Consider the following 16007-nt stretch of genomic DNA (forward strand, 5'->3'; position numbering starts at 1 on the left):
GAACCATCCTCTATGGGCCCAGGAATATTGTTTTTTAGCCACTGCTTTGTGGTTTTTGTCTTATGGGCTAGAGCGGAATTTTGCTGGGTGATCTAACGCTCTCCATTGAACAGAGTACTGCTCAACTGCTTCACCACGCCTTCTTAACCTTAATCTTAACCTCTTTTCGCAGAAATTAAGAGATGTAACGCCTTTACAAGGCACTCCCCAACAAACCCATTACGGAGGCCACGCTGAACCCTTGATAGCAAAGATTTCGCTGTTATGCTTATTCAAAACTTCATCAACAGTGAAAATTTTCTTTTTTGTGAAAATAATATTTTCTTGGGCGTTGACGGCGTGCCACCGAAGAAGCTGCTGACATCTGTCGAGTCGAATTTTCTTCAAGCGCGTTGTCAGAAGATGACCAGCTGAGCGACGAAAATCATTCATGTGGAGATCATCTCTAATTAGTCTTGACATGGATCGATACATTCATTTCCCTGGACATGAGTTTTTGCTTTCAAGGGAACTGCTGCGAGTTCTTTGTCGCCGTTTGTATTGCAAAATTTGTCACAGAATTTATGGCCGTAGCCGAATAGGTTGGTGCGTGATTACTATTCGGAATTCACAGAGAGAACGTCGGTTCGAATCTCGGTGAAACACCAAAATTAAGAAAAACATTTTTCTAATAGCGGTCGCCCCTCGGCAGGCAATGGCAAACCTCCGAGTGTATTTCTGCCATGAAAAAGCTCCTCATAAAAATATCTGCCGTTCGGAGTCGGCTTGAAACTGTAGGTCCCTCCATTTGTGGAACAACATCAAGACGCACACCACAAATACGAGGATGAACTCGGCCAAACACCCAAAAAGGGTGTACGCGCCAATTATATATATATAAGTATAAGTATATATAAGTATATATATAATTAACGCTTCCTTTGTTGGATGTCTGGCCTATCTCCTACTCCGTTTTGTGGCGTGCATCTTGATGTTGGTCCACAAATGGATCATAAAGGGGGCCAAAAATTACCGCTGCGTCTTCTCTATTCCTTTTATAAATTCACTCCTTCTAATTCCTCCTCCTTCTTTTCACTTTTTCGAAATAGTTCAGCGCACAAAAATATTTCCGATGCAATCGCAGCTGCACGGCAAGCCTCTTTGGACGCAAACGAACGTGTTTCAGAAGCTCAACGCAGACTCTACCCCGACGATGGTAGCTCCGTGATTGAACGAGCAAAGATTTCTCTCAACAAGTCAAAAATACTACAAAAGGAAGCGGTCGATGAAATGGAACGCACAAATGGTGAGTACATCGCATGAAGGGCGCTGAAGAGTGTAGACTTCTAACTGCTCTTGCTTTCCTACTTTTCTTAGCGCTCAAGCAAAAGCTGAAAGTGCACGAAGACAAAGTGGAGGGCATCAAATCAACTATCTACGATGCTGGTACGCGCACCAACAACGTTTCAGCGCACTTGCATGCCGCAGCCAACAACTCGGCACGCAAACTGGCCGTGGAGAGTATTGAAATGGCTAAGAACATTAGCGAAGAAATGCGTCATGAACTGCATAAAGCTAGACGGATGCATGAAGAGATTTTGAGGTTACGCGCCAAGTTTGCTATCTTGGAACCCGATTGGGAAATCAAGTTAGGCAGAGCTGAAGAGAATATCTCACTCACCAAAACTAACATTCGATTGGCCAACATATCACTGTCCTATGTGGAGGAGCAATCACAAAAGGAGAAAGCGAAATTCGACGAGTGGAATAGTACGATGTCAAGACAAATGCAGGAAATACGCGATAAAATAGCCAAGGCGCGTCATGCAGCCGAAGGGGTGAGTAGCAAATGTTGTAAATGTTGAACTGCACATATTGACTCCTTCCAACATGTTTTTAGATCAAAATCTCCTTGGAGTCACTCAACCCGAAATGCACACGCACCTACTTGCCCACCTTATATGGACTCTCCACTTCGAATACCATCAAAATATCGTTTGCTTTGCCCAATCGTCACGGCAACTCACCACTCTTGCACATACAAGGCAGCGATGGACGTTACATCGCACTTGATCTCTACAAGCGACATGTGCGTCTACTTTGGAATCTCGGCGGTACTACGACAATCATCACACATCCATTAGAAGTACAAACTCGTGATCCGAAATATGATGACGCCTGGTATCATGTGGAAGCGAATCGCACACTGAATATCGGCAGTCTGCTAGTGCGGCGCATGAACAACTACGGGTCATTGGTACCTGGTCAACCGGTCACAGGTAATACCGATGCCAGCTACACGCGTTTCTTCCAAACACCCAACGAACGCATATACCTGGGCGGTTATCCGAGCGACATGTCACAGAAGGAGCTGCAGCAAAGTGTGGGACTAAATGTTGTCGTGCACAGTGTGGAAGTGGATAACCGTCCTTTGGGCATATGGAACTTTATTACGAGTGAGGGGCGTTGTGGTGGCGCTATTGTGGGCGCGCAGGAATCCACTTCGACTTCGATTGCGCGTCACTTCAACGGGTTGGGCTATGCAGAGGTGAAAAAGTCGCGGTTGAGATCATACAGAATGAATTTGTTTGCGCTACAAATGACCTTCAAAACGCTGGACGAGAATGCACTGCTATTTTTGGCGGTTGATGATAAGAATGTAAGTTGAAGCACTTTTAGGTGGAAGATTTGTTTTTATATTTTTATACAACTTAACGTATTTTTCCACCTTTCCTGCAGAATCGCTCCGTCTCAGTGACGCTCAGTCGTGGTCGCATTATGTTCCGCATAGATTATGGCGATGAATCGAAATTGGAAATAAATACCACCAACAAATACAATACCGGTAAATGGGTAAAGATTGAGGCAGCGCGCGAGTTTGTGCCCAAACGCGGCACGGAGAATGGCATATTGCGTGTGGACAATGAGCGCGCCATCACTGGCTCACCAACGGTGCCCATTAAAAGTCACATGTTGCCCGATCTGTCGAAACCAGTTTACTATTTGGGTGGTGTGCCGCCGGGTAAATCAAAACGAAGATTCCACTTATTTTTCCATATTAACTTGCGCTCTTTCCTTACTTATTTAGGCTTCAAATCGGGCACCTCCAAAGCGCCTGGCGCCGACAATCCCTTCCTAGGCTGCATGAAGGATGTGCAGGTCAATAGAGAAACATACGATCCGCTTGAGAGCTCAACACATTTCGGTGTAGAGCCATCCTGCAAAGAAATCATAACAAAGTAAGTTGGGAGTTGAACTTTTTAGTATTTAATAACGGCTTCAACTCCGCCGCATGCATATTTTCTACTTTTAACAAACACAAATTTTCATCGTTCATTCTTTCACAGAGCCGGCTTCACAGGCCAGGGCTACATCGAGCTACCCTCCCAATCGCTGCGCAAACGTGCCAATACCGGCTTTGTTTTCCGCACTTTACAACCCAATTGCCTGCTGCTACTCTCTGCCTATCCCCCGGAAGTTGCTGAGGACTATGATGACAAGGATATCAAAGGCAACTACTCGATCTCCTTAATCGATGGCCATCTACAAGTATGGATCAATTCTGGGCGCAGTATTTTGAAAATAATCTCAAATAACACACTGAATGATGGCGAATTTCATGTGGTGAATTTAATAAAAAGTGGCCGAAAATTTGAATTGATGGTCGATGATGAATTGCAAGATACAAAGAGCCTGACGGGCGCACCCACACTTGTCAGCATGCCACGCGATGCTGGTGGTCTGTATATAGGTGGTGCGCCGCCTTACGAGGAATTCACGCCACTGGCGCCGACATTCATCAAATTGGAGGGCGCTATACGGGATGTGGTCTTCAATAATCACACGATGAACTTAAATCAGGCAGTAGCTTTTTCGAATGTGCAAATCGGGCGTAATGGTCCGCCGATGGGCACCGTGAATGGACTGATCGATGTACTACTTAAGACTGAACCGATGATTGGAAAGAGTTTTACTGCATCGCCAGAGGGATGTTTGAGGGTGAGTTGCTATGCAATTATTTGAGGGGCTGGTTTTGTAAAGAGTTGATAGTTTGAAAAGAACAGCTAGCATTTATTTAAATGAGAATTTTTCATCCGCTTAACACCACTTTCATGTCTTTTGGTTAAGAAATAATTTGTGGTAGCTCCAGTGCCACCTTAGAATCATTGTATAGTTGTTCTTAATCAAAATTATAATGCCCTACTTGGGCATAGGTTTTGATAGTTGATTGGACTTAATTGGCGCCTTCTAAATTCAATGGCGTCCTCCGTTTGATCAGATTGGCTGCAGTTTTCGAGATAACGGTACTTGAAAGTGGGCCTCATTTAGGAACAACCTTACAGCACATGCACACACACACACAAGTGATTCCATCTTAATGATTTTTAGAAGTAGCTGGGGATATATGAAAAAATCTTAGCAGAATAGCTTTAAAACTGAGGGAGTTATCTACAAATTATTAAAATTGAAGCAAATTAAAAAAAATTTTAAAACATTGATGTATATTTGAATTTTTTGTTTGTTTTCGTAACGTATAGTATATACGAAGGCGGTTCAATAAGTACCCGTGTTAGAAATGAAGACGCTATTTTTTCAATAAAATTTATTTTATTTTTTAACATAGTCCCCTTTTAGAAAGATACACTTCTCCCAACGCGCCGGCCATTTTTTAACCCCTCTAAAACATAGAATTTGTTGAACTCTCCAAAATATGCCTCTGTCGCGACGATGAAAATTAACTTCGAAGTGAACAATCGCATCCGCTTCTTGTTGCTGGTGAGCAATCGCAGCACCCATCAGGCCGACAATTTTTTCATCGCCAACTTAACATATAAAATATTAATTGCCATTCCGGTCGACCCACCTATGGCCTCTGTTACTTCGCGCACATTCGTTCATCTATCGACGAAAATCATGAAGTCTGCCGGGCGTCCTAGTAGCTCCTCAACAAACGCGGATTCGTTTAAATTCGTTTAACCAATATCTAATATAACTGGCTACCACCAACACGGTTACTTATTGAACCGCCCTCGTATAATATATTAAGAGTTACACGAGTTAGACTAGCTTTAAAACTGAGGGAGTCCATTGGACACCTTTCTTAAATCCTTCGTGTCCTCGAGGATCCTTTTGAAAAGTTTATATCCATAAATCGATAGAAAATTAAATTTTAGGAAGCTGCCTGAAAATTCAAGTCGTTAGCTATAATTGAAATATGTTCAATTCACGTCCAAAGTCGAAAAAGCCTGACCAGACTCTGGTGTCCGAGCAGTATTAAGTCGTTAGTTTGTTTCTAATTGAACTCTCAGCGGCTTCAATTGGCAGATACCCTTCTCTCAAAAATTAGACCAATCTGACAAAAGGGAGGAAGTCCTTTTAAAATTCTGAGTAAAAAGTTGGAATTTTTTTTCTTTTAAATTTTAAAATATGTTTCTCTTGCTGTGATAAAAACCATATTTTTAAACAAAGTTAACGAAAAAAATTGACATGAAAAAATTGCGAATATCACTTTGATCAAAAAGTTCCCGGGATAATTTATAAATATATTCCTCAAAAGTTATATCATCGCCTTCCAAGTACTCCCCATCAACCGCAACGCACTTATGCAAGTGTTTGATCCAGCTCTGGAAACAGTCCTGGAACTCTATTTTCGGTATAGCCATTCCAGGCGTCTTCGATTTTGCCATTACTTCTCTTAGGCTGTTAAAACGCGTCCCTCTTAGTGCTTCCTTGAGTCGATCAAACAGAAAAAAATCGCAGTGAACCATATCGGTTGAATTCGAAGGCTATTGGATGGTGTAAGTTTCGTTCTTGGTCAAAAGTTCATGGGTAATGATGGACCTCTGTGACGGTGATTTATCAAGGTGCAAAATCTACGAGTTTTTTCCCACAAATACTTTCTTCTACAGCGAAATGGTTCAAGTAAAGGACGAGACGTCTCTTAACGCCCAAATAATCGTTCTTGACCTGACGTCTGACCTTCTGGCAAAAAATCGTAATGTACAATACCGTCGTAGTCCATGAAAAACGTGAGTATCCATTTCTTTTTTGACGGAAAACGACGTTGCTCCTTTGGTATTTTGATCTTGGCTCATTCAGAGCACTCCACTCTGAATTGCGTGTCGTACTCATAAACCAATGTCTCGTTTCCAGTAATAACATCTTTTTTTTTGCCGGGACAGACTAGCAAGTACAGCACTCAAACAACGTCAAGTCCATTGTACTGCACTCGTGTTCCCTTTTTCATTTTCTTTAAATCTACCCGTCCTCTGAAGAAATTTGAGTAGATCTAGTGGTGCCAAGGAGCCAAGGTGGTCGCTTCTTAACACATCAGTGCCAAATACCTCAAGCCTGATTCGAGCGAAGGCCGGACAGACGCACAGAAAGTGGTATGCCGTCTCATGCTCCTCTCCACATGCTGGGCAGAGCGCACTGTTTAAAATCCCCCTACCTTTTCCTTGTGATTCATCCATAGAAAGTGGCCCGTCCAAACCAGTCCAACCAGCTGCCTACAGTCCATTCTGCTTATTGACAGGAGAATCTGCGACAGTCGGTCGGACATGACAGGTAACTTCAATTTTGTGCATCCATCAATAATGCGTTTGATGAATGTTGGGTCGGATTCAGTCTCGGAAATCATGTCTTTGGTAATATCAATGCGTTTCTTGTTTTGCATGAAATTCAGCTCCTTTGGTACCAACTTTACAGTAACACGACGCAAACTCAAATCATTAACTACAATGTCGTGAATGAATTCACAAGCAACGTTCAGGTCCTCTGATAGTTCTCTGTTGGTTAATTTGCGGTTATTGATCAACATTTCTTTTTCTTTCACTTTATTGATGTTTTCGTTTACTCATCAATCTTCGATGTCGAGTAGGCCTGTCACTACGTTCGTTATCCTGCGTCATCCTCGACGAACTCGCGATATCTTCTGAAGCGTTCCAGCGACTCGTAAACGGATGTCGGCTGTTTTCTTTGGAATATCATTACAGAGATAAGTGCCCAACATTTCTCAGGTTTTCGCATCATTGAATCCATTTTTAGCGCGTAATTTAATACAAACTCGTTTATGTAAATTCAAACTCATTTGTTAAACTGCAAATAATCGAAAGTACATGCAGATTTACTCAAGACGACGTAACTTTTTATAAATGTCAGGCAATGGCGATAAAATTTTAGTAGAAATGTTAATCACAGATTTGGTAGCCTAACAAAAAAAAACACAGAACTCAAATCAGTTGACTTAGAGCGTCACTTGGTGGTTGTCCCGGGAACTTTGTGATCAAGCTGGTATTCTTAAAAAACTCACTGTGTCAACTTTTTTTCGACACCTCATGGAAATTAGTCTCATATAGAGAATTATAACTATACCCAGCTCAGTCTGAAGGCTTCATTAACGCGCGTTTTATGCGCTGATTGCCAGTTACAATCTTGAAGGATTGAACTTAATTTAAAATTCAAAACAGTCGATCGATCTTGCACTGAAAACTGGCTTTAATTCTATTCAAGATCTCTTAAGAAGTTATGTATTAAGTTTGCTCATTGGAGCAGGAAGTATGGAGAAAGTACTGTGGCATAACAAAGAAAACACGTTTTTTTTGTTCAAAATTAGGTTTATTCATCAAAGTAATTACCGTCAAGAACAACGCAGTCATTCTAGCGCCGCTTTAACGCTTCAATACCTTTTTTGTAAAAATATTTAGTTTTTGCCTCAAAGTAGACCTCTTCAATAGAACGAAGTTTGTTACCGGCGAATATACTTTTAGATCTACACTGGGAGCCAAGTCTGGCGAATACGATGAATGTGGGAGCAATTCATGTAGATTTGCCATATGGATTTTTCGATTGACTTGTGACACGGTGCGTTGTCTTTATAAAATAAAACAGTGAGCAAACACGGCACCCACTTTGAACAGAGCTTTCTTATAGTCAAATGCTCATGCAATATAAAGCCAACGCATTCTTTTGATATCTTTACGATGTCAGTTAACTCGGGCAACTTCACTTTTCGAACATTCAAAACGATTTTGTGGATTTTTTCACGCTTTCTGGTGTTGCCGCTTCATTTGGACGTCCACTGCTTTGCGCATCATCGGTGTCTCTACGACAACCTTTGAAGTCTGCAAACCATCGTTTTATTGTTGTTTCTGATTGAGCGGAGTCCCCATAACTCTTTTCAAGCCAGTGCTTTGCTTGAACGTTATTGTTCCCATCAAGAAGAAGTGTAAAATTAAAACACGAAATTCTTTTTGCTCCATTGTTTTGAAAGTAACAAAAGTAGCGTCACTCTTAGCGCAATAACTCACGAACTAATGATTAGAATATCATGAAATTTTACCAGCTGTCTTTTTAAGGTTAGTACTAACTGAAGAAGAGGTGAATTCAATAAAACTATTGACACCAATGTGTTAGGCCCGGGACTTTTCAGCCCATGTGTTAGTTCCACAGTATCATAGAGAGAGCGGTATTTTAATTATTTCTTGTTAATTATTTCTTTTTAATTACTTTTATTACTCAAAGCTGCATGCTTTTTATCATCAAAAACACATTATCATTGAATTTTCTTTTTTTATTTTATAGGACTTTAGTTGTTGAATGTAGAGAAATCCATAGTCAGATCCCCAATAACAACGACAATTCATTACATTTTTTAATAACTGGCATTTAGAGCTCATAAAGCTGTTCAATTCATATAAATTCGATGGCCATATTATCATATAATTATTGCTAATTTTTGTGTGTAAAAATTATTAAATTTTGTAAGGCACTTTAAAAAAACTTTTGGTTACGGTTCTATGCCTAAAAAAACATTTTGTAAATACCTAAAAATGCTTTCATTATTCACAAATATTTATAAAACTATGAACTGGAAAAGTGTTGCTATTTAACAAAAAACAAAAACAAAAAAAAAACTGAAGGCAATGAAATTTTCACTACATGTATGTATGTATGTATGTATTTATGTATATACTGGTTATCATTATTAAAAACTTCATTTAGCATTTAAGTGACTCTTTCATACAGCTTTTTCTAAGCTCATCTAAACTTTTTTACTAAAAGTTCATCAATTACGCGAAAAGCTCATCATGTCGTCACAAATTAGTCGTAAAAAAATACAGGGTGGGCCAAATAAGACCTACTAATGTTAAACACAAATAACTTTTGCAATGATCATTTATTTTGCGTAATTGTTTTTATACATTGAATATATTTTATGGAAATTAAGTATGAGGAAGAATGGGATAAGGGACTCTCTCTAAACAACTTCGACACCACAGTCCATACAGATGGCAGTAAAATGGATTGTGGTGCTGGAGCTGGTATATATTCGCAAAGACTTGGAATTGAAAAATCTTTGCGTCCCCCTAATACCAGCAGTGTCTTCCAGGCGGAAGTACTCGCAATTGGGGAAGCTTGTAGGCTACTAAACACGGATTTCTCTTTTAAGGGCAATATCACCTTAAGTGAAAACCGTAAAGTGACCTTAATTTGGGTCCCGGGACACCGGAACATGAAAGGTAACGAAAAAGCCGATGAACTGGCAAGAGGGGGATCTGCCATGAACGTTCTTGCAGAATCGGTATTCACACCATTAGGTGCAGTTAAGAATGCAATTTCCCTAAAATACCTTCGAATCGCAGATTGTAGATGGAGAGACCAGACGAGATGCAAAATTAGCAGGACGTTATGGCCCACCTACAACCTCAAGCAATCGTCGACATTGATAAACATGAAACGACGGGACGCCTGTAGACTAACGGCAGTCAAAACTGGCTTCTGGTCTATCAGAGAACAAGCCACCAAAATGGGCATCCCTCACAAGACACACTGTCAGAGTTGTAAACAACCGCAGAAAAAGGAAACAATCTTCCATTTTCTCTGTGAATGCCCTGCCCTATGGAAGGAAAGAATGTTAACCCTGGGCAAACCGCTGTTCGAGAGTCTCGAACAACTGTCTGGCATAGACGTCAACAGCCTAATAAGGTTCCTAAACCGCACAGATTGGATATAGTCTTGCTGTAAGTAACTGTTAAACAAGTTGGTAACGAGGATGTGGCAACAAAATGGTGCCGAAGCGCTAGTTGGATTCTGGATGAATCACCACTCTAACCAACCAACCATGTATGAAATATTACATCAGACAAATGTCCACCATTTTTCTCGATACAAAGATTGGCTCTTTTCTGGTTGAAGGCTCACTATTTCGTCTCGAATATTTTGCTTCAGCTGTCTAATAGTCTCTGGTTTATTAAGATACAACTTTATCTTTTAAATATCTCCATAGAAAGAAGTCGGGCGCAGTCAAATCTGGCGAACGAGGTGCCCAAGGCAAATCTGATTTTTTGGAAATCAGACGTTCGCCAAAACTTTCACGCAGGAGGTCCATAGTTTGCCTAGCAATATGCGTAGTTGCTCCATCTTGTTGAAACCACAAATTAGGTCACTACTCCGCCATTGGCCGGAGTATTAGCCATTTTCAATGAATGTTCTGTAAGAAGCACCTGAAATCGATTCCGGCGTGTCATCCTCATTTTCGAAGAAATATGGACCGATAAATCTAGTGGCCATAACACCGCACCAAACAGTACATTTGCAGGGTTTGATTGAAAAGTAATGAGCCTTATTTTTTTTAAGCAGTTTTATTAAACCTTTTGGCTTATACTCGTACAACTAATATTCTTCAAAATAGGACCCTTGAGCGTCAATACACCGCTGGTAGCGGTCCTTCCACTGCAGGAAACATTTTTTAAACTCATCCGCCGGAATCGCTTTCAATTCGGCTGTCACAGTTTTTTGGATCGCCTCGATGGAGTCGAAACGCCTCCCCTTTAGCTTTCTTTTCAGGCGCGGGAACAAGACGAAGTCCGGAAGGGACAGGTCTGGGCTGAGGGGAGGCGCGGGAAGGCTCATTACTTTACAATCGAACCCTGTAGATAGGTGCAACTGATGTTGGTGTGTTGCCCTTGGATTTTCAGAGCCCCACAATCTACAGTTTTGTTTGTTGACATGAAGGCTGTTGTAGCTGATCTGGAATTAAAATGTTGCCGATATTTACGCTGCGTTAAAACAATTGAACGTTGACAAGAATACAAAAACTCGATAATGGTAACGCGTTGTGTTGTAGTACTGTAGGGTTCCATAATAAATTTCCAACAATTCAATTATAACCTACAAAAAGAGAAAAATAAATAACGTCAAAAAATAAAAAAGTTATTTGTGCTTAACATTAGTAGGTCTTATTTGGCCCACCCTGTACATATTTCACCTTCATCACATTGCCTTTTTGTGTTTCGTTTAAGCTTTTGTATTTAATTAATTTTATAATTTTACATTTATTTTATATCTATAAAGCAAAATCATTTTTACTTCATTTTGCCTCTCTTAACTACTCGAAGAAATTGTATTTAACTTGTTTTTGTAATGAAAAGAAAGCAAAACAACTTTCAATAAAAATTTTCATGATTTTCATAATTTAAATAAAGCATTATTTTTAACAAAAACAATCATCAAAAAGGTTTTTTATTTGTTGGAAACTAACAAACATTCACTAAGTTCGGCTTCACAAAATTTTTCGCTAACAACTAACCAATTAAAACAAACAAAAACAAAACGCTTTCACGCCAAGCAAAAGCTCAAACTAACAAAAAAGCGCGATGCGTAAAGGTGCGATTGTACAAAAACAAACAAAAAAAAGAAAAACAAACAAAAACGAACAAAAAAAAACAAATAAAAAAGAACAAAAAACAAGAACCAAAAAAACACAACACCAATCAGAGAAAAAATTATGAAATCCAAAACTGGGAACTGGCTAACTTCAATTAGAAACTAATGTGGGCTCTTGAAAATTTGTAAATAACTTCAATTACTTTATACAAAAACAGCACCCTTTCAACTATAATTTTTTATGAAAGCTCTACTGACACGACACATTAAGCCGCTTGCCTTAAAAAAAAGTAAACTAATTTCCAAAAAACAAAAAAAATATTAGTGCAATTGCAAAAAAAACCAAATCTTACGCTCCTACTCCTCTTCACCCGCTAAGTATCCACCAACATACTACAAAACATCATTCGTATCTCATCCCCTTTTCTCTTGCGCGCCAACCCCACTTAGGTCGGCAGCTATTCGTACGAGCCGAGCGCTTTCAAATTTGGCGATGTTTCACACAGTTACGCCCAACTTCAAGTGCCGCAACGCAATTTCTGGCAACGCAATTTCTACATATCTTTCGATTTTCGTTCCTTCTACCCCAACGGTTTAATCTTCCTAGCACCAGGCACTAAGGAGAAGCACAAACACTATGTTGCGCTCCTACTCAAAAACGGTCAGCTCTTACTGATTGTGCGTGGGCGTCGACGTGAAGAATTGAAATTGACTGCGAAATTGGACGATGGCGAATGGCATCATGTGACGATTTTGTGTCAGGAACGCAAAGTTACCATGTCCGTGGAGATTGGCCAAACGGATCAGAAGACATCAGCACAAATGAAGGTGCCTAAGAAGATTGCCGCTACGAATTTGCTGTACGTTGGTGGTTTGTCTGAGAAGGTGCCGAAGCTGCCATCGGAGTTGTTGCAACGATTGGAGGCATTCAAGGGTTGTCTGCGCCGCATGACCATCAATAATAGCACGCAGGACCTGGCGCGACCGGGCAAGCACCAGCATGTTGGACAATGTTTTCCGAAAGTGGAGAAGGGATCGTACTTCCCCGGTGATGCCTATGCGATATATAGTAAGTTTTTGTGTAAATTTGTTAAATTCTAATTCGTAGTTGTAGTAAAGTAGGCTAAGATAACAAGATAACTGAGATTAATTGTGAAAACGGGGAAGATTCTATTAGACTTTGAGCAACGGTAAGGCTCTCGTGCAGGAGATGGCGTAAGTACGTAATGTCACCGACCTGCCTATACAAATATAAAACGCAATGCATGAACTTATCTTCAAAAAAAAACGGAACGTTAATTTTCTACTCGAAGCTGCTGTGAAGTTACCGAAAGGTTGTTGTTGGACGTTAATGAATGCAGACATCATCGAAGTCCAGTTTAAACATGACAAATTTTGCCATCCCTAGAAGCTCCTAGCAGAAAGCTACTCCGAGCATTACTTTTAGTTCGGGAAAAGTGAGTAAGAATAACTTTAAAAGCCAATTTAGGCTGTAACAAAGTATGCCGGTTTTGTGTCTCGGCTCCAGCGACATCAATGATCCAACTCCTCGAATACGAAGACATCTCTAGAACGCGATGCAGGCATCTTGGCTTAGAACAACCAAGGAAAACGCAAATATTTTTACTACATCCTCATGTCCTCTTAGACATCATAAGAGCATTGGCTTCAGACGAAATATTGTGAAGGAAAAATGGTACAATTGGTATTCAAGTTGAAGAGGAAAGTCTCGTTTAATATCTACTTTATAGCTACAAAGGCCAACAAAATGTGATTGAACCAAGAACCAAAAATCAGATTACGATTTTCTGAGTGTTCTTGGCTTGCTATATCCGAATCTGATGTCAGAATAGCCTCAACACGTCGTTTAGATACATTCCGGCTTAAAAGTGAATAAGGCACGATTTTTGGAATATATTATTTTCACAGTGCAACTCTTTCCCTCTTAAATCAGTTTTGAAGCGCTTCGGCAAAGTCTAGTGGATACTGATTAAAAAATTGCATCGATCAAGAGCTATCAATGGAAAATTTTAAAATTTAAAAAAATTAAAAAAAAAAATTTAAAACTACACTTTTTTTTTAAATTTATAAAATACACTCAAATAGACCGATACGACGCCATGTTGAGGTTCTCTTCTCCTATAAGGAGGAGATCAAACGTTTCGAATGTGCAAGAAAAATTCCTCTTGTCTGCATTCCAGAGCTTAAGAAAATGAAATTGCCGGTGAGCTTGCCAGGAAAAGATCGACAGAAGTCGTCCCCATCTCAGAGAGTTAAAGAGAAACTGCACATTTTCTTTCTTAAAATAGCACAAGACTGATGGAGTTCTATCTTATCGTGTGCTATCTCAAAAACACTTTGGCCTCAGTAAGACAGAAGCAGGACACTTATGATTCTGGGAATCCCACGCCATTCAATTTTGAAGCTCATAGCGGTGGTCACCAGCAGAGAAGAGACTTTCTCTGCAGATGTCCGGCTGTGGCGGCTAGGCGCTTGAGGTTCCTCAGTGTGCCTTTCGGGAATAGCCTGATGCAGTTCTCCAGCCTAGATCCCGTTTCTCTCCTCCACTACATCAACAGGATGGCAGTAGATGGTTTCTCTTCGTTTAAGTTTTGAAAATTTTCGCAGGCAGTGGGCGACATTATAGTCTCAAAACGGCACCCTACAGGGTCTGGCGCTCAAAGTGTAACCATTTAAAAAGGCAATAAATGTAGTTTAGAAAAATACTTTCATTCAATTCAAAGTAAAAAATGTGTGAAAATAATACAAAACTAAGAATCAATTTACTTTTGCCCGATTCGACCACCTTTTACCTTAACTATGGCCTTGAGACGGTCCAGAAACGAGTCGCAAGCTGCCCGAATGTGATTTGCAAGTAGTTTGACCCACTCGCGGACAATGGCCATTTTCAGCACCTCGAGACTGGTGAATCTTTTTTTGGGACCTTGAGCTCCAAAAGGGCCTAAAGGGAATAATCTATATGATTCGCGTCTGGTGAATTTGAGAGCCATTGTGTGGCCGTTATGAAGTTCGGAACGTGGTTTCGAGTCATTCTTGGTTCACTCGAGCTTTTTGAGTCGCTGCCGAGTCCTGTTGAAACATTCATGGTTTGCTACCGAAATATTTGTCTTTAAAGCAACCTCCATAATACTTTCCTAATACCTATTACCTTGACGCCATGCTCGATGAGAACGATTTGAGAGCGCCCATCTGCGGTTACAGCGGCCCAAACTACCTGTGGCGGGTGTTGTTTGTTACAAATGGAAGATGTTGGCCGTATGGAGCGCTTTCTTGCTGCATCCTTTATGATTGGATGTAAAAACTGTCACGAATACAACAGAGGGAGCATATTAAGTGCATCTAAACTAAAGGGATCTGGTACTCGTATTGTTCCAGCAGCTACATTGGGTTATGTCGTCCGAATGGAAAGAAACGCTCCTGCTCTGACAGTTTTCGTTGCGGTACCAGCTGCTAGTAGCAGAGGAAGAAGAAGACCTCCGCTGCGTTAGAAAGATAAGGTGGAACAGGATTTGGCTTCACTTGAGGGGTCTAACTACTGGCGCCGGTTAGCACGAGAAAGAAACGACTGGCGCGCTTTGTTAAACTCGCCCAAAATCGCGTAAGCAGTTCCCGCCCCAATCAAGAACAAGATGTATACGGTTACGAGCTGTCCCATCATTACGAGCAGCATTTCACAGCAATATCGAGCAAAATTACTTTATGATCCTTAATTAGTTCTTTGCGTTTTTATTTTTTTTTGGTTTTGCTAAGCTTAACTAAACCCCGTTTATTGCAGAACGCAACTTCCATGTTGGCAAATACTTGGAATTCGAGCTGGATTTTCGCACGTCGGAACTATTCGGTGTACTGCTGAGCATCTCTGAACCATCAGGTTTTCCAGCGTTATCGCTAGAACTCAACAATGGCAATGTAAGTGGAATTTTATTTTCTTTACATTTTTTTGTTTTTGTAATTTTTACCTTATTTATATTCGTTCCTTATAAACAGATTATCTTCTCTACCGATCTGGGTGATGGCATGCCCTTCCGCGTACAATCACAACTACCCAGCAAATATGCTTTGTGCGACAATAAATGGCATAACATATCGGCGCTCTACGATTACGAACACATCACATTGCGCATCGATCAGATGGCGACCACAAAGGCGAGATCAACACAGCAACGCAACAATAGCCGAGTACAAACAAAGTCGGCGCTCTATATAGGCGGCATACCAGGTAGGGTAAACTTAAAGAGAGAGAGAGAGAGAGAGCATGCTCATGCTGAGAAAATATAGAAAGGAGTAAAATTAGAAAAAGAAAAACAAATATTGTAATGTGTATTTGTGTATGTTTATTT

The 16007-nt window shown here is 40.5% G+C and overlaps 1 protein-coding gene across 1 annotated transcript in view; it reads left to right on the forward strand.

Annotated features, from left to right (window-relative positions):
* The window catches only part of LOC128863533 (laminin subunit alpha-2), a 44720-nt gene that overhangs the window by 24638 nt on the left and 4075 nt on the right, over positions 1-16007 (forward strand). Inside the window, exons 6-14 of the mRNA XM_054102739.1 lie at positions 1089-1285; positions 1357-1817; positions 1880-2638; positions 2719-3001; positions 3068-3218; positions 3327-3978; positions 12097-12715; positions 15443-15576; positions 15655-15886. Coding sequence (XP_053958714.1) covers positions 1089-1285; positions 1357-1817; positions 1880-2638; positions 2719-3001; positions 3068-3218; positions 3327-3978; positions 12097-12715; positions 15443-15576; positions 15655-15886 — 3488 coding nt within the window. The remainder of the gene's footprint in view (positions 1-1088; positions 1286-1356; positions 1818-1879; positions 2639-2718; positions 3002-3067; positions 3219-3326; positions 3979-12096; positions 12716-15442; positions 15577-15654; positions 15887-16007) is intronic.

The sequence above is a fragment of the Anastrepha ludens genome, chromosome 5, assembly GCF_028408465.1.
Source record: "Anastrepha ludens isolate Willacy chromosome 5, idAnaLude1.1, whole genome shotgun sequence".
Classification (NCBI taxonomy): domain Eukaryota; kingdom Metazoa; phylum Arthropoda; class Insecta; order Diptera; family Tephritidae; genus Anastrepha; species Anastrepha ludens.